The sequence below is a fragment of the Oryctolagus cuniculus genome, chromosome 6, assembly GCF_051225735.1.
Source record: "Oryctolagus cuniculus isolate XC-2025 breed Fujian yellow rabbit chromosome 6, ASM5122573v1, whole genome shotgun sequence".
NCBI classification, from domain to species: domain Eukaryota; kingdom Metazoa; phylum Chordata; class Mammalia; order Lagomorpha; family Leporidae; genus Oryctolagus; species Oryctolagus cuniculus.
The window spans coordinates 59141899-59161620 of NC_142872.1; the positions used below are offsets into that span (position 1 = coordinate 59141899).

A 19722-nucleotide genomic window follows, 5' to 3' on the forward strand; every position below is an offset into this window, starting at 1 on the left:
CTATGCGGCTCTAAAATCTGTACCATTTTCACTGTTATACTGTCTTAGTAAACTTAAGACCCAACTCTCCACTTTCTGTCAAGAACTGAGTTTACAAGAGTTTATAACTTGTTTGAAAGAATAGATCACTCTGCTAATTTTGAAATTTTCTGAGAAATAAGTTTGCTTTTCTTATCACTTTCTAAGCTTTTTTTCTTTCTTTTTATGTATTAGGACGTCTTGCTTGGCTGGTGTATTTAGTTGGGACAGTTGTAGGAGGAAGATTGACATATACCAGTACATATGAACACGATGCCATGGATGGAGAATTATCCTGTCGGTAAGTAACAGCCATGTCATTTATTGAAATTTACTAAATAATTAAGACATTTAGTTACTGAACTCATAAACTAAAGCATTTTGGACATGACCTTTCCAGAAAAGTATTCTTTCCCTTTTTATTAGTGAGAAAAGCAAAGTTTAGAAGTTAAATGATTTAAAGAAGTCAGATCTCTAATATATGATAGTTTCAAATATATTTTAAACATTTGAGCAAATAATGTGATGAGGATATAAGTTGCTTTTTGTTTAGAAACTGATAAAGTATACAAAATTTAGGGTTCTAAAATTAGAAGAAGAATTGGGGTGACATACTTCTGGTCAAAAAGCAATGAGTGTACAGTTATCCAGCACAGCTTTGTTTATGATTGTTAACTAGATTTTTCATCCTAATCACCAGAGTCCTGGTAAGAAGTGATTGAATTACCCTTCTCACATTTCATTGCTAATTTGGGGAAAATTCCTATGTTAGAAAAATATGAGTGAGTTGGTTTTCCATATGTTTTATTTTTAGTAATTTTTTCCATATGACAGAATAATACAAACTTTTGTCAAAAAATTGAAATTCAAAGAAAAAGTCAAATGTTAATCTGGACTTAACCACTATCATTTTGGTAAAGACGCTATAAGTATTTAATTAATATGTATGGATATATGTACATTGAATATATATTTTTTCAAGGTTTTAAAAACATTGTCATACTATTGTGTGGTGAAATGGTAATGATACCTAATTGATTTGGAACTATTATAAAGATCAAATGGGTTGATATTTTTTAAATACTTAGAACAAACCTGGCAGATATTAGGTGATATATTACACACACACAGACATATGCACACATTTAAATCAATCTGAAAATATCATGAACCTTTTATTTAGACATTAAATATTCTAAGCTATATCATAAATTTAAATAGACCTTTGTTTTTGAAATTTTAGGTTCTCTCTGAATTTTTCATTGTTATGAATTGCTTGAAGGTGAATATTATTTTAGTTACATCTTATTCAGATTAAAATAAATTCAGTACAGTTAATTCTTAAAAGACGAGTATAGTTGCTGGAAGGGAATGTGGCTTTTCAAAGACTTTGAATACATGTTACCAAATGCCCTTCTGGAAAATTTGTACAATATTTTATCCTCTGAATCCAAAGGCTACGAGAATTAGCATTTTTCAGTAGTTGAGCACTGCTGGATAATAGGATTTTTATTATTGCCAGTTTATAGGTAACAAATGTCTTGTAGTTTATATTTCTTTTGTTAGTAGTAGTGTCAAACATTCATTTGCACTCCTATTTTTGCTATTTGTATTTCTTTGTGATTTTCGTAACGATATTGATGGAATAATTTACCTGATGTTTTTTGTGATTTTTTTAAAAAAATATTTATTTATTTATTTGAAAGGCAGAGTGACAGAGATGGGGGGGAGAGAGATATAATTTTTCCATCTGCTCATTCACTCTCCAGGTGGCTACAACAGCCAAGTCTGGCTAAGCTGAAGCCAGGAGGCAGGAGCTACATCCTGGTCTCCCATGTGAATGACAGGGACCCAATTACTTGGGTATTCTCCCACTGCCTCCAAGGCACATTAGAAAGAAGCTGGATTAGAAGTGGAATAGCCAGCGCTCAAACCAGCAGTCAGATACAGGATGCTGGTGTTGCACTCAAGCAGGGGTTTAACCTGCTATTCCATAACACCCACCAACCCCTTGTGATTATGTTTTCTAATTTGTTCATAAAAACTCAGTATTTATCAAAGATCTTAATATTTGCTATTTATTTTGAAGATGTTCTCTCCACGTTTCAGTTTGTTTTTGCTGGCTTTAAATATTTATAAATTCAGTTCGAATTTTCTTCATTAAATTTTTTTCACTCCTGAATAGTAAAAATGTATGTCAATATTTTATCCTAATTCTTTGATGATTTCAGTTTTTTGTATTTTATTTTTATTGTGTCTGACATTTATTTTGTTTTACATCCTTTCCCTAAAATTTTAAAAGTGTTAACTAGTTAATGCCAACCCCACCACACTCTACCAGTTAAATGCCACTGGTATCATACACAAAATTCTGTCAATTTCCAGGCCTTTCATACATTTCCATTGATCTTGGAAGTCTTTTTTTTTACCACTATCACTCTAGTAAAATCCTTAAAGTCGTAGCTAGCTGTGATAATCTCCCTCATTATTCTTGCTTAATATTTAGTAAATTTATGATAATTTTAAATAGAAATTTTCCATTCATCCCATACGCTCTTCAACATTTAAACTCTTTTCAGTAGAATCTGAATTTAAATGAAAGATGTTTTTGTTTTTTCTTGAGATCTATTATTTCCTCTCTGTAACTCTGACTTTCAAATAAATAAATAAGTCTTAAGAAAAGGAAAATATGGCCGGCGCCGCGGCTCACTAGGCTAATCCTCCGCCTAGCGGCGCCGGCACACCAGGTTCTAGTCCCAGTCGGGGCGCCGGATTCTTTCCCGGTTGCCCCTCTTCCAGGCCAGCTCTCTGCTGTGGCCCGGGAGTGCAGTGGAGGATGGCCCAGGTGCTTGGGCCCTGCACCCCATGGGAGACCAGGAAAAGCACCTGGCTCCTGGCTCCTGGCTCCTGCCATCGGATCAGCGCGGTGCACCGGCCGCAGCGCGCGGGCCGTGGCGGCCATTGGAGGGTGAACCAACGGCAAAGGAGGACCTTTCTCTCTGTCTCTCTCTCTCACTGTCCACTCTGCCTGTCAAAAAAAAAAAAAAAAAAAAGGAAAATATGTATAATAATGTATAATAGATGTTTGAAGGGCCTCTTTAAAATGCTTTAATTTTCAACAAGTGAAAATTTGCCTCTGTTCCATCTTTTAAGATAATATCACATATTTGGTAAAGTTGAGATTAAGTGTTCTTTTTGTTATAATTACGCTGGTGCTGTTTCCTGAGAAAATATATAAGGAAATAAAGCAGTTGTATATTTCCCAATTAGAAAAACATTCATGGTTTCTGTATGCAGCAAACATGTTTAACCTTAAGTAAGACTTTTTTTTTTTTTTTTTTAAGATTTATTTATTTGAAGTTCAGAATTACCGGGCCAAGGAGGGTGGGGAGGGAGATATCTTCCACCCACTGGTTCACTCCTCAAATGGCTGCAACAGTCAGGGATAAGCCAGGCTGAAGCCAGGTGTCCAGAGCTTCATCTGAATCTCCATCTTCTGCTGCCTTCCCAGGTGCATTAGCAGGGAGCTGGATCAGAAGTGGAACAGCCGGGACTCAAACCTGTGCCTTTATGAAATGCCAGTGTCACAGGCGATGGCTTACCCCACTGTGCCATAATCCTGGCCCTTCCTGCATCGTTCATGGTGCTTTTGTTGTCATTGGTAGATGTTCATTGACATGAAAAAATTTTCAGTTGGCTGTTGATGTTTTCCCACCAAAGTTGAATAGCATGATCCTTTGCCTTCATGTTTGAACATTCATATAGTAAATAAATATCCTTTCTGCAGCCTGCTTGAAGCCACATTTGTTGCTTTTTAGTGCTTTTTATGAATATTTTACTGCTTATAATGACCCAACTGTAGTGCTGTTTGGTTTTCCTTAGCATAAGAAGGTATTTTAAATGCCTTACAGAGAAAATACATAGGTTTGGTAGATAAGGTACATTCAGGTATGAGTTGTTGACGGTGAGTTCAGTGTTAACAAATTAACAATATATATTATATTTTTCTTTTTCTTTTTTTTAGGGATATTTCTTTTTTTTTTCTTTTTTTAATTTGACAGGTAGAGTTACAAACAGTGAAAGAGAGAGAGATAGACACAGAGAGAAAGGTCTTCCTTCCGTTGGTTCACCCCCCAAATGACCGCTACGGCCAGAACTGCGCCGATCCAAAGCCAGGAGCCAGGTGCTTCCTCCTGGTCTCCCATGTGGGTGCGGGGACCCAAGCAATTGGGCCATCCTCCACTGCCTTCCCGGGCCACAGCAGAGAGCTGGACTGGAAGAGGAGCAGCCGGGACTCAAACCAGTGCCCATATGGGATGCTGGCACTGCAGGCGAGGATTAACCTAGTGCACCACGGCATCAGCCCTAATAATATATATTAAATAACATGTTTTTGTTTAAACAGAAACACAAATAAAGCACAGCTATGATCTGTTGACAAAAATGTTATGACCGAAGTTTCCCAGAAACCTAATCCTGTATTTCCCATAAGAGCTGTGATTCAGGATTCATGAATTCAGTGTTCAAAACCATTTTATAGAACATTAAGTACCGTGAATAGAGAGAATCATCTGGATAATGTGGCATATTACTTAGAAAATGCAGCTGGTTGCTTCCTTTTACAGAAATTTCCCCTAAAGTCCACATGGAATGCTGCATCTCACAAACAGTCCATGGTATGGGGGACTAAGGGCAAGAAGTTTGCTGTCTTCTCTCTGTGTCCCATTTCTTATTGGTTGAGGTCTGCTCATAGGTGTTTAACTTTTCCACACTCCTTAGTTGTGCTTCCTGATCTATTAGAGGAATTTCTAGGGAAGTTGGAGCTTCTATTGGTCCTGCTGAGTTGAAACTACAAGATAGAACTATGAAGGACCTTTCCTCTCTCCTGGATGAGTGTTTATAACTGCAGGAACTCTGTGAATCTTTTAAAGATTTATTTTATTTATTTGGAAGGCAGAGTTACAGGAAGGAGAGACAGAGAGTGAGGGAGAGAGATCTTCCATCTACTTGTTCAATCCCCAAAGGGCTGCAACAGCCAGGGCTGGGCCAGGAGCTTTTTCTGGGTCTTCCACATAGGTGCAGGGACTCAAGTACTTGGGCCATCTTCTGCTGCTTTCCCAAGGAGCTGTATCAGAAGTGGAGCAGCCGGGGCCAGTGCTGTGGTGTATCAGGTAAAGATGCTACCTGCAGTGCCAGCATCCCTTATGGGTGCTGGTTAAAGGCCCGGTTGCTCCACTTTCAATCCAGCTCTCTGCTATGGCCTGGGAAAGCAGTAGAAGATGGCCCAAGTTCTTGGGCCCCTACACGCATGTGGGACACCTGGAAGAAACTCCTGGCTCCTGGCTTTGGATCTACCCAGCTCCAGCTGTTGCAACCATTTGGGGAATAAATCAGTGGATGGAAGACCTCTCTCTCTCTCTCTCTCTCTCTGCCTCTGCCTCTCTCTAATTCTGCCTTTCAAGTAAATAAATATATATGTTTTTTAAATGGAGCAGCTGGGACTTGAACCGGTGCCCATATAGGATGCCAGTGTTCCCATCTGTGCTGCAGCTTTAACCTGCTGAGCCACAGAGCCGGCCCCCTGTGTGAATCTTCACTAGAGCTGCAAGGCAAGTGGTTTAGGTGAGGGATTGGGTAAGAAATCATGGTGGGCTTGATGGTATGCAACAGGCCCAAGCAAATTTAAGGTGAAACATGTTTTAGGATTTGTAATGATATTTATTACAAATTATAGGCTATTGCTTTCCTATAAAGAAATTCCAAGTAATTGGAAGTATAATTCTGTACTTGTTCTATGTTGCCTTCTATGATATGATACCTGTCCAATTCCTAGAGTAATGCTACCAACTTAGAAGATCACAAAACTCCTGTGAAAAGTCTATATGCTATTTGGGCATGAAAAGTTAAATATTCTTAAAAGCTCCAACACTGCAATAATTTATAATTATAATTAAAACACATTATTTTAACTTAAATATTCTACTTTTGTTTAAAAAGATTTATTTATTTATTTGAAAATCAGAGTTACACAGAGAGAGAATGAGAGGCAGAGAGAAAGAGGTCTTCCATCTGCTGGTTCACTCCTCAATTGGCTGCAATGGCCGGAGCTGCACCAATCCAAAGCCAGGAGCCAGGAGCTTGCTCTGGGTCTCCATGCAGGTGCAGGGGCCCAAGGACCTGGGCCATCTTCTACTGCTTTCCCATGGCATAGAAGAGAGCTGGAATGGAAGTGGAGCAGCCGGGTCCTGAACCAGTGCCCATATGGGATGCCGGCACTGCTGGTGGCAGCTTTACGCACTACACCACAGTGCCGGGCCCCATATGCTACTTTTAATTTAGCAAATAAATATATTTCTATCTAGGCTACACACTACTAATTAAATAAGGATAATATTATAAGAATGCTTCATTCATCATGACTAGAGTGTAAATCTCGTAAGAAATTCCACAGGGATTTTTTTTCTTATTTACTACGTGTCCTCTCAATCTGCTGGAGCTAGCAGAGTGCCTGCTTCTTTCAGGCTCGTCCTACTCTGCTGTGCAACCAACTATCTGTCTGTATTGCTGTTATCTGATCTTTCCTCAGTCATCCCTTATCATTCACTGAAGATTGATAACTAGCTCAGACTTATGCTCTCTCTCCCAAATGCAGCATCATATAGATAATTTCAGCTTTTTTCTTATTAAATGTTACTACTTCTTCCTCTACTTGTTAGCCTCCAGTGGCTTCCTGTCACACTTAAGACAAATCCAATGGCCCTAAACGTCCTATGCCTCTTCTGACCCCAGTTCCTACCCTTCTGATTCAACCCGTCTATACTGACCTCCTTGCTCTTCTTTGAGTATTATTGTTATCTCTGGATCCTGAAGGTTATCTTTAATGTTCCTTTTTTTCTCTCTAAAGTCTATATGGTCAAGTCCTTTAGTTCTACCTTCTAGTTTTCCCAATTAGCACACCTATTTCTGTCCCCACTGCCAGTTTAACTCTTGTCATCTTTTACCTATTTCTCCTTTGCAGCCAGGGTAATCTTTCTGAAATAGAGATCTGACTGTATCAGTGCTTTGCTTAAACTATGAAATGACTTTCCATGGATTTTCAATGGATTACGATCAGCTTGATTAAGTGATTATGTTCTGGGCTTATCAGGCTCCTTAGTCTATCTCATTAGCCTTGTACTCCTGCTGCTGACTGCTTTATAGCAGAATTGAACATTTTTCAGCTCTTAAATGAGGCATTTTTTCTTCCTTCTTTAGTGGGCTACACATGTTTCCCCCTTTGTCTTGACATTTCTCTCTTTGCCCTGTTTCAGTCTGGAATATGAGGAGTGCTTGCTAGTTTTCTTACAGCATTTATTAACTACTTGTTATTTTTTAATTCTGATTTCTTATTTTATCTGTTCCTGGAAAGATTATAGATTTATGGATGAATGGGAATGTATACAGGATACTTCTGAAAGTTCATGGAAAATGGAATTAAAAGATATGTCTGTTTTGGTATAAAAAATGTTGAAATTCATGCAGATGAGGAGTCTTACAAACACACATGAAAAATGTGTTAGGAAAAAGTTGCATAGAATTCAAAGTGTTTTGCAACAAATTTGTCTTTTAATTTCACTTTTCCACAAACTTTTTGGAGCATCCTCATATGCCTTACTCATTGTTGTACTCTAAACACCTAATTAACACTTGGCGTATATAGTATCCCTCAAATATTTATGGTCTGAATGAATACTTGTTAAATTGAATATTCAGAGGAATCCAGAATACTCAAGAAAATTCATTCAGTTTTATTTGAAATAGTGTGCTTATACTTAAATTATCAAATGATTTATCTTTTTATTCCTTCCAATGCTTTTTACTAAAAGTAATTTATGATAATGGAAAAATATTTATAGGACAGTGAATTGAAACTGGGTGTGACTGTTACACACACACACACACACACACATATAATACGAGGCCTTGGTCTGATGCTTGTTAGAAGAGGCATACTATCTTTGAAGGACACTGTGGTAGAGACTTCTGGTTGTTCCCTCTCTCTCTTCTTCCCTTCTTTGGTGGTGGTAAAATCCCTGATTGTTTTGCTGAGCAAATGGCCATCCTGAGTAAAGACTAGATTTACTAAACTGTTTTGGTTTTAGGTACAGTTAAGTGGTCATGTTCTAGGCAGTTGGATATAAATGAATTTGATAGATACAACATATATACTTAATGGGTGGAGGTGAAAAAGCCATGTTACTAGATCACAAAATGACTGTAGAGGAAAGTATAAGAAGATGGAAAGAACCAAACCCATAATACACCTTAGAGCACCAGTTAGCCCTGGAGCATTGCCTTGTATTTTTGCTTGATAGAGAAATAAACATCTATATTGTTTAAGCCATTATTAACTTTTGGATTTCAGGCATTTGCAGCTGAACCTGTCCAACTACCAAAACTTCTTTGACAAATGGATCATGTATCCTGCTGGGAGCTCTTTCCTACTCTCCTGCTGGGTATATTATTGCCTGTTAGGCAAATACAAATCACCAGCTTACTATGAATTGTAAAGGCCTACAAACAAACTATCTTTTGGTTTCACATCTTCCTTGGCTTTGGAATTGTATACTATATAAAGGAAATGAAAGTATACAACCGAGAGCAGGTGTTTAGTGCAATGGTTAGTAACACATCACTTGGTACATCACATCCCTTATTGGAGTGCCTGAGTTCCAGTCCCAGCCCCACTGCCAATTCCAGATTTCTGCTAATGCACATACTGGGAGGCAGCAGATAATGGCCCAAATACTTGTGTTCCTGTCACTCATGCAGGAGACCTAAAAGTGAGTGTCAGGCTGTTGGCTTTGGCCTGGCCCAGTCCTGGCTGTTGTGGGCATTAGGGAGCATGAAGCAGCAGATGGAAAGGTTCTACCTTTCTCCGTATTTCAAATTAAAAATTTTTTTCTTTATATAAGAGAAAGTACATAAAATCGACAAAAAACTGGAATGGGAAAAGAGAGGTTCTACTCAATTTAAAAGCAACATGTGCCTTAAATAGTCACTTAACTCACTTTCATCCAGCAATGAAGTTTGTTGTATATATCTGTTTATTTAACTCAAAACTCCTCCAATAAACTGCTTTCTCACCCGTATATAAGCTTTAAAAGTCAGCTTTGTCCTCCCTCTCAAAATTAGAGGATAAACACATATTCTTAGGGGAAACAATCCCCAAAACCTGGTTATAGGAATCTAATTCTTTCTCTTTTTTTAGGATTTATTTATTTGAAAGAGTGACAAAGAAGGGGTACGGGGGAGAAAGATCCTCCATTTGCTGGTTCAATTCCCCAGAAGGCCATAATGATCAGGTTGAAGCCAGGAGCCTGGTACTCCATTGGGTCTCCTGTGAGGTAGCAGGGGCCTAGTACTTGGGCCTTCTTGCATTGCTTTCCCAGGGAGCAGCATTAACAGGGAGCTGGATTGGAAGAAGAACAGCTGGAACTTGAACCAGGACTCCAATAGAGGATGCTGGCATTGCAAGTGTCAGTTTAACCCACTGAGCCACATCCTAGACCCCAGGAACCAATTCTTTAGCAAGTCTTCCTTCATAAATTTTAGTAGTATTGAGGATATTTGGTAAGTGAAGGATATGCTTAATACATAGCTTAATTTATAAATGTAAGAAATAATCATGGGGGCCGGCGCCGTGGCTCACTTGGTTAATCCTCCACCTGAGGTGCCGGCATCCAATATGGGCACTGGGTTCTAGTCCAGGTTGCTCCTCTCCCAGTCCAGCTCTCTGCTGTGGCCTGGGAAGGCAGTGGAGGATGGCCCAAGTGCTTGGGCCCTGCACCCACATGGGAGACCAGGAAGAAACACCTGGCTCCTGGCTTCGGATCTGCACAGCACGCCGGCCGTAGTGGCCATTTGGGGAGTGAACCAATGGAAGGAAGACCTTTCTCTCTGTCTCTCTCTCTCACTGCCTATAACTCTACCTGTCAAAAAAAAAAAAAAAAAAAAAAGAAAGAAAGAAAGAAAAAAGAAATCACAATAAAAATGATTGTCAAAATATATTTTGTTCGCACTTTCACTATTTATGTCAAGTTTTGTAAAAAGTTCACATGCTGTGATCTAGACATTTTGTTTCTAGAAATCTTGGGGGGTAGAATAAGGGACATTGTTTAAGTTTCACTTAGAAATATGAATTTATATTCCAAGTGGAATGATTGATTTTGGCCCAGCCATCTGGTTCTCCCATGTGAATGCAGGGTTCAAGTACTTGGACCACCTTCAGCGGCTTAACCTACTAAGCCATACAAGTTGGTCAGCTCCTTGCCCCTTTTTTTCTTTTTTAAAAGATTTATTTATTTGAAAGACAGAGTTACAGAGAAGTCCTCTGTCCTCTGGTTCATTCCCCAAATGGCCACAATGACCAGGGCTGGACCAGACTGAAGCCAGGAGCTTCATCTGAGTGTCCCACGTGAGTGGCAGGGGCCCAAACATTTGGGCCATCTGCTGCTGCATTTCCCAGGCACATTAGCAGGAAACTGGATTGGCAGTGAAGCACTAGGATACAAAATAGCACCCATATGGGATGCCAGTGTCATAGGTGGTAGCTTAACCTGCTGTCCCAACGTTGTGCCCAGGACACCCACATTCTGTTGCAGGGTGCCTGGGTTTTAGTATTGACTCTGGCTCATTATTTCGACTTTCTGCTAATACCACACACTGGGAAGTGGCTAGTAATGGAACAAATGATTAGGTCCTTGTTCACCCGAGAGGGATTGAGTTCCTAGGCATTTGGGGAGTAAACCAGCAGATGAGAACTCTTTGGGGCTGTCCCTTTGTGCTCCTCAATTAAAAATATATATATATATATGTGTGTGTGTGGGTGTGTGTATGCTAAAGATATATATATACATATATGTGTGTGTGTGTGTGTATATATATACTAAAGATAAATATCTTTAAATCTATGAAATTGATTAAATTTTCTGCATAAGAAAAACAGCAGGGTACAGTGGGTTAAGCTGCCACCTGCAGTGCCAGCATAACATATGGGCATGGGTTCAAGTCCTAGATGCACCACTTTCTATCCAATTCCCTGCTGATGTGCCTAGGAAAGCAGCAGAAGATTGCCCAAGTGCTTGGGTCCCTGCTACCCATGTGGGAGACCTGGATGAAGTTCCTGGATGAAGTTCCTGGCCAGCCTCTGCCATTTAGGCCATTTGGGGAGTCAACCAGAGGATGGAAGCGCTCTCTCTCCATCTCCCCTATCCCCCATAACTCTGCCTTTAAATAAATAACAATCTTTTTAAAAAATTTCTCCAAAAAATAAAAAAAGAAAAACAACAAAAAGTTTTGGATGGCATTTAAAAACACCGTAATCAATGTCAAGAAATAAATGAATAACAAAAATGTCTGTAGTTCAGTTACAAAGAGGCCAATTCTCTAATATGTAAAGAAATTAAAGAAGTCAGTAATAAAAAAGTGAATCTGATATAAAAAATCAGCAAAGTTGTTGAACAAGTAGGGTACAGAAAAGAACATGTATGAAGCTTCAAAACATGGAAAAACTAACATGCATAAGAGAAGAACAAAGTTAAACAGAGATGTCATGTCCATTTTCAGATATCTAGAAATTCTAAATTTTTAAATCATTCAGAATTATTCTCCCAGTGCACATATAGTAATTGTCAAATGACTGATAGTAGGAATATAGATTATTTCACTTTCTATGGTGGACAATTTGTAATAGCTGTCAAAATTGTAAAAATTTATACTGTTTGAGCTAGTAATTTGACTTTTAGAGGTATGTATTAAAAATGTACATGTGTGAAATGGAGATGATATATGTGAGATTGCTAATTGAAGCATTTTTGTAACAGTAAAAAATTATAAATAACCTTAGTATCCATCAGTGGGAACTGTTTGAAAGTATTATGGTACATTCATATAATGGAATGTTTAGCCATTGCAAAAGAATAAAGAAGCTCTATATGTCTGACATGGAAAGATTTCTAAAATGTATTGCTAAATGGAAAAAGCTAGGCTTGGAGACATATTTTGGTGTACTCCATGTGTTTAAAAGGGTTGGGAGGAGATTACAAGTCATGTGTGTGTCCAGACACAAGTCTCTAGAAGGACATAAACTATTAAACAGTGAGTGTGAATATCTTTATTTGTGCATGCATGAAAGGAACTAGGTCAGGGCCTAGCATAACTGTTGTTTTGCAAATTAGAAAAGGGAGCTACTTCTTCAACAACTTAATGTTTCTTTAAAAGTTGTACTAATAATAGTGCAAGACACTTGGCAGCCATTCACCTGAAAATTTTAGTAAAAATTGGTAATGTTGAAGGATTTCTGTCTTAAAAATTCTAGACTAAGCTTTTCATTATATTAAAGTAAGCCTTTTAGGTAGGAAATTTAACTTAATCTGTAGCTCATTTATGATTTTCTAATAGTTTCTAATAATAAATAGAGAATATATTATTTTTCTGGTAACTAATAATAGTTTACTAATTCATTATAGTTTTAGAAATATTTCATTTTATTAAGATCATCTTTTTCACTAAAGGGAGATTTTTTATTATTCATTAAGAGAATAATATAATTTGATGAATGTACCTTTTTTTCTTAGAAGATTTATTTATTTATTTAAAAGGCAGAAAGAGAGACCAAGAGGTAGAGATAGAGGCAAAGACTGAGAGAGATCTTCCATCTTCTGCTTCACTCTCCAAATGGTTTTAACGCCCCAGGGCTGGGCCAAGCCAAAGCCTGGAGCCTGAATTCCATACAGGTCTCCCATGTGGGTAGCAGGAGCCCAAGCACTTGGACCATCTACTGCTGGCTTTCCAGGTGCATTAGAGGGAGCTAGATCGGAACTGGGACAGCTGATCCACCTTATAAAGGATGCTAACATCGCAGGCAGTGACTTTAACCTGCTGAGCCATAATGCCAGCCCCAAGTGTACTTCTAGATTTTTAAAAAATGTATTTTAAATTATATGATCCTAAAATTTTTAATTATTTAGAAATGTAAGATTAGGTGACAGAATGAAATACAGAGGGTAATGTTATGGTAGAGTGGGTTAAGCCGCCTCTTGTGACACCAGCATCCCAGGTCGGAATACTGGTTCAAGTCCTGGCTGTGCTACTTCTGATCCAGCACCCTGCTAATGTGTATGGGAAGGCATTGGAAGATAACCCAAATACCTGGACCCCTGCCATTCATATGGGACACCTAGATGGAGCTCCTGGCTCTTGGTATCAGCCTGGGCCTACACCTGGCTGTTGTAACCATTTGAGGAGTGACCCAGCAGATGGAAGATACATCTCTGTCTCTGTCTCTGTCTCTCCTGCCCCCCTCACTTTCTGTCACTCTGCCTTTCAAATAAATAAATCTTAAAAAAGAGAGTAAAATACAAAACTATGCATTCCCTAACATTCTTCTTTGTTTATACATACTGTATTTTTACTTTTATGTATTCTGTGTATATTATATATGTGGATGATGTGTCCATATATATAAAATTTTAGTACAGTAATATTTTATATACTTAAATAGGTTTGTATTCTTGTGCATGTGTATGTATGTCTTAGGAAAGAAAACCTAGAAGAAATTAAACTAAATTGTAATATTTCAAATGAATGAGAAAATATTTTCTTCATGCTTTTGTTATTTTCCTAGTTGTTTCATAAATTTTTCAGTTTTTTTCACTAAGAATTTACACTGAAGCATTTTTTTTCTTTATGAAAAGAGTTTTTCAGCTTATCTCTTTAATGGATACTGGATTGCCTCAGTGTTCTAATGAGAAAATAGAGCTTGCAGTTCTGTGGTTCCTGGATCAGTTTCGTAAAACATATGTTGGTGATCAACTTCAAAGAACCTCAAAGGTAGGTTTTTATAACTGTAGATTTTGAAAAATGTTATTGAAGATGAAGAAATATAACAGTCTTAAGCTGAATGATACATTTAGGAAATTTCTACTAAGAAATCTAATTTACCATTTGAAATCAGTTGATGAGTTGGTACTGAAATGTAGAGTTTGTTTTATACCTAGATTTATCAATTTTTTGAAGATTGATTAGCAGAACAGTAAATAGTTTTACATTGGTAGTCATTAAATCCTTAAAATTATTTCAGTTAATGAATTTTGCCTTACTGGTTTCTATTTCAAGATAAAAGCGTAAGATTTGCTATAATAGTAGTTCTGAGGTTTTTTTGGACACATACATGGTTTCCAGTATATTCCACTCATTCCTTCACATTTTTATATGCTACATAATGAGAATTAGGAGAGTTAGATGTGTCCTTGAGAGGCTTAATGTAGGGAATATTTTAGTATGATCATCGAAAGTTTAACATCAATGAGTTTAGATTAATTGATCTTTAGGCATAATGTGGGATTGAGGTCATTTATGTGAACCCTAAGTAGATACTTAGTGGTATAGTGGTACCAGCCTGCAAGATTGGTATTACTGTTCCCATCTTACTAATGCAAGAACAGATTCTCTGAGATATTTAGGGAGTGCACCATACTGTCAGTCTGTGTCCATGAATTCCACAGCTGTGGATTCAGTCGACTGTGTGAAATGAAAAATGTTCAAAACAAACACGGTACCCATACTGAACACATAAGACGTTTTCTCTTTGATATTTCCTAAACAGTGTAGTCTAGCAATTTTCATTTACATTGTATTAGGTGAATTACAAATGATCTAGAGATAGTTTAAAGCATATGAGAGGATATGCTTATCTTTTATGCAAATATTATGCCAATTTATATAAAGAAATTGACCATCTTTGGATTTTGATATTTAAAGAGAGTCCTGAAACCAAGCCACTGCAGATATAAAGGGACAACCATCTCTATGACACAGAGACCTTGAGACTTTTTTTTTCTCGTTCTGGAATTGTAATACCACAAAACCTTCTCGGTTAAGAGTCCTGAGGATATTCTTTCTCATTTGGATTTATAGTTTGTTCTAGTAATGTTGGAGGATTTATTTGAGAGTTCTAAAATAAAATTTTTATACTCGATTTAGCTTTTTTATTCTAGAAAATTTAGCTCAATCTTCAGTTCACATATGATTTTCTGGCAATAATAATTGTACAGCACTATGGAAAAATATTGATTTTAAGATTATCCTTTATGGCCGGCGCCGCGGCTCACTAGGCTAATCCTCCGCCTAGCGGCGCCGGCACACCGGGTTCTAGTCCCGGTCAGGGCGCCGGATTCTGTCCCGGTTGCCCCTCTTCCAGGCCAGCCCTCTGCTGTGGCCAGGGAGTGCAGTGGAGGATGGCCCAAGTGCTTGGGCTCTGCACCCCATGGGAGACCAGGAAAAGCACCTGGCTCCTGGCTCCTGCCATCGGATCAGCGCGGTGCGCCGGCCGCAGCGCGCCCGGCCGCGGCGGCCATTGGAGGGTGAACCAACGGCAAAGGAAGACCTTTCTCTCTGTCTCTCTCTCTCACTGTCCACTCTGCCTGTCAAAAAAAAAAAAAAAAAAAAAAAGATTATCCTTTAGTTTATTTCAGGTATAGTTTTTATAACTTTTTAGGGAAAACAATATAGCTTGATGCTTCCTTTGTTGATTATATTGTAATAATTAATTTGTTTTTAGTATTAATAGCAGTAGAATTTTTATAGACTTTAGCTGCCATTGAATGAGACAAGCAGTAACTAGAAATAAATTTTTTGGATGATCACTAAGACAAAATAGAATCAGACAAAAATTACATGATATAAATTTTATACAGGGAGCCTCCTTTTAAATGTCAGATATGCTTCTTAAGGTGGAATATATATCAAATTATGGCAAGTTCTCTTTTTTTAAAGATTTATTTTATTTATTTGAAAGAGTTACAGAAAAAGAGAGAGAGGTCTTCCATCCACTGGTTCACTCCCTAGATGGTTGCAGTGGCCGGAGCTGAGCTGATCCGAAGCCAGGAGCCAGGAGCTTCTTCCAGCTCTTCCATGTGGGCCATCCTCTGTAGCTTTCTCAGGCACATTAGCCGGGAGCTGGATTGGAAGTGGAAGAGCCAGAGCTTGAACAAGCACCTATATGGGATGCTGGCATAGCAGGTGGGGCTTTAATCTGCTGTGCAACAGCACTGGTCCCAGATTCTTTTTTAAATATACCCAGAGAGTTCATTATTTTGCCTTTGTAAAGGTGCATAATCCTGAAATGTTACTTATCCTGTATGCTTTTGGCATGGGTTTTAGAACAGTATAATGTGCAATAGAAAATCCTTATTATTGCTTTCAAGTACTTGGACAGAAATATGTAAAATGAGACTAGTTATTTTGGACAGTGGAATTTGAGAGTTTTTTTCAAATTTTTTGTTTTAATATAAATTAGGTGTGAAAAAGTTACAGATTAGTTTATATTTTTGAAAAAGCTTACATATTAGGAAAATCAACACCAGTTATCAGACTGTATTGATACTTCTGCAGTAATTTTAAGAAATTTGGATGCATGAATCTTATTATCAAATGGAGCTTAGTTCTAAGATGACTTTATTTCAAAGTCATTACTATCAAATAATCCTAAAGTGAAGCTAAAGCATCCAGTTTTTCAGTTTTTCTGATTACTTCGATTATCTGTCTTAAATAGAACATGTTTTGGTGTCCATTAAGGACATTAAGAACTGTTTACATTTTATTTATCCATTTTTGTTTTCCTAGAGGAGTTTTCACTGTTTTTTTTATTCATTTATTTTTTTATTTATTTGAAAGGCAGAGTTAGGAGGAGAGACAGAGATCTTCCATCTATTCCATAGAATAGACAGAGATATTCCATCACTCCCTAAGTGGCCACAATGGCTGGGGCTGCGCCAGACTGAAGCCAGGAGTCAAGAGCTTCCTTTGGGGGTCCCATGTTGGTGTGGGTACCCAAGCACTTGGGCCATCCTCACTGCTTTCCCAGGCACATCACTAGAAAGCTGTACTGGAAGTGGAACAGTTGGGTCTCTAACCTGCACCCTTATGGATGCCAACATCGCATATGGAGCTTTAACCTGCTGTGCCACAACACCGGCCCCTGTTTATCCCTTTACAGCAGGTCAGCAAGGTTGGTATTACTGTTCCCATTTTACTAATGAAAGAATAGACTCTCTTAAGACATTTAGTATGTTCTGTATACAGTTAGCCCTCCATTTATGGGTTCTACATCTGTGGGTTTCACCAACTGTGGATGGAAAATATTTGAAAAAGACTATTGTGCCTGTAACTGAACATGTGCAGAATTGTGTTTTTTTTTTTTTTTGTCATTCTCCAAACAATACAGTATAACAGCTGCATAGCATTTATATCTTTTTAGGTGTTATAAATCTGTAGATGATTTAAAGTACACAGGAGGGTGTGTATAGGTTATATGCAAATAAATACTTCACAATTTTGTATGCGTTACTTGAGCATCCACAGACATTAGTTTCTGTGACAGTCCTGGAACCAGTTCCTCATGGATATGAGGAACAACTGTATTCTATTTTTCTGGCAACCAGCTAAGGAAGACTAGGTAGAAAATCTTGGGGGCCAGGTAAAGCTGCTGCCTGCAGTGCTGGCATCCCATATGGGCAATGGTTTGAGTCTGGCTGCTCCACTTCTGATCCAGCTCTCTGCTATGGCCTGGGAAAGCAGTGGAGGATGGCCCAAGTCCTTGTTCTCCTGCACCCGCTTGAGAGACCGAGGAAACTCCTGGATCCTGGCTTCAGATTGGTGCAGCTCCGGCCATTGTGGCCATCTAGGGAGTGAACCAGCAGATAAAGACCTCTCTCTCTGCCTTTCCTTCTCTCTCTGTGTAACTCTGACTTTCAAGTAAATAAATAAATCTTTTTTTTTTTTTTTGACAGGCAGAGTGGACAGTGAGAGAGAGAGACAGAGAGAAAGGTCTTCCTTTTGCCGTTGGTTCACCCTCCAATGCCCACTGTGGCCAGTGCACCGCGCTGATCCTAAGCCAGGAGCCAGGTGCTTCTCCTAGTCTCCCATGCAGGTGCAGGTCCCAAGCACTTGGGCCATCCTCCACTGCACTCCCGGGCCATAGCAGAGAGCAGGCCTGGAAGAGGGGCAACCGGGACAGAATCCGGCGCCCCGACCGGGACTAGAACCTGGTGTGCCGGTGCCGCAAGGCGGAGGATTAGCCTATTGAGCCGCAGCGCCAGTGTTAAATACATAAATCTTAAAAAAAAAAAAAGAAAGGAAGAAAGAAAATGTTTCTTGATGGGTATATTTTCCAAATCCAAATTTTGGCAAAAAAGCTTACTAGGTAACAGAAATTAGATAATAGTAAAAATTAGTATGCCTTTATTTCTTGCTAGGAACTGTGCTAAGCACCTTTAAGCATTATCTCATTTAGTTGCATCGATTGGTACTTACAAGGTTCTACCTAATTTCTCTTCAGCATATGTTGCCAGCTTCAATCTTCAGTACCCTACAAAATGCTAAACTTGCACCACTTACAGTATGTGTTCTAATGTTTCAGTCTGTGTCCTCTTTCAGTTCTAAATATTAGAACAAAATGTTCCCTCTTCCTGGGACACTATTTTTTAAAAATCCAGCCTTTTCTTATCTGCTTTATTCTGTTAACTGTCGTTTTCACTTCTCATCTTTTGGATGTCCTTCCTAACTTTCAAGTTCAAGGGGCATTCTTTTTATCTGTATTCTGTAACATCTGTATAACCCTTCTTTTAGTATTTATTACACTGCATTGTAATTATTTGTTAGCAAAGCATGGTTAGACTGTAGTTTTGATAATGACTATTTCTGCCTTGTTGTTATCCCCAGTGGCCTGGCATGTTGGTTGTATGCTGTTGATATGTGTATTTAGTAGAATTCTGTAGGATTTGGGCCTAGATCTTTTGTATAATACTTTCAGATAATAAAGGTTATGTTCTTGAGTTGGGAGATGATACTGACTTGAATGAAATTATTCAATAGTTTTAAATGTAGTATTTTTTAAAGATTTATTTATTTATTTGAAAGGCAGAGTTACAGACAGGCAGAGAGAGAGAGAGAGAGAGAGAGAGGTCTTCCAGCTGATGGTTCACTCCCGAGATGGCTGCAACAGGCCAGAGCTGTGCCGATCCGAAGGCAGGAGCCAGGAGCTTCTTTGGGTCTCCCATGTGGGTGCATCTTTCACTGCTTTCCCAGGCCATAGCAGAGAGCGGGGTTGGAAGAGGAGCAGCTGGGACTCGAACTGGCGCCCATATGGGATGCTGACACTTCAGGCCAGGGCGTTAACCCACTATACCACAGCGCTGGCCCCATAAACTATAGTATTAATCACCTTGAAATTTTTATAAAAGCCTGTATGTGCTTTTACAATGTGAAATCACCAGAGTCCTAAGTGATGTGTGTGATAGAATTATGTTCTATAAATGAGAAAGAAAAGCTGTAAATAGTAGCTTTAGGTATTTGTGGAATGATTACTCTGTGCCAAATACTTAGCTCAGAACATGGCAAAAATTATCCAAGCTCGTTCTCACAAAACACTATGAAAATATTTAATTAACACCCTCCCTTTTGTAGATATAGAAACTGAGCCTAGAGTGGTCAGTTAGTGTGCTGAAGTGTTTGAATCTGGATTTGAATTGAGAACAACTGACTCCCTAGCCTGTATTGCTAACACTTGCTGTATTGCCTATTACTGGATCTTTCTCCCATGATATTGAATATTGGCTGGTCTCTTCAAACTCAGCAAGTTCTGAAAAGAAACTTACCATCTTC

General features: G+C 38.5%; 1 protein-coding gene across 21 annotated transcripts in view; it reads left to right on the top strand.

Annotated features, from left to right (window-relative positions):
* RANBP17 (RAN binding protein 17) overlaps positions 1 to 19722 on the top strand; it is a 370153-nt gene that overhangs the window by 83978 nt on the left and 266453 nt on the right. For 18 of the 21 annotated variants that reach the window (XR_016236455.1, XR_016236460.1, XR_016236458.1 and 15 more), the window contains 2 exons: positions 214 to 319; positions 13755 to 13890. Coding sequence is in view for 15 of the 21 variants with exons in the window: in XM_089336195.1 (XP_089192321.1) it covers positions 214 to 319; positions 13755 to 13890 (242 nt within the window). In the remaining 6 variants the exon portion in view is untranslated. Of the gene's footprint in view, positions 1 to 213; positions 320 to 3529; positions 3822 to 8422; positions 10803 to 13754; positions 13891 to 19722 lie in introns of those variants that run through there. The other 3 variants (XM_089336202.1, XM_089336206.1, XR_016236456.1) reach the window with 3 other exon arrangements.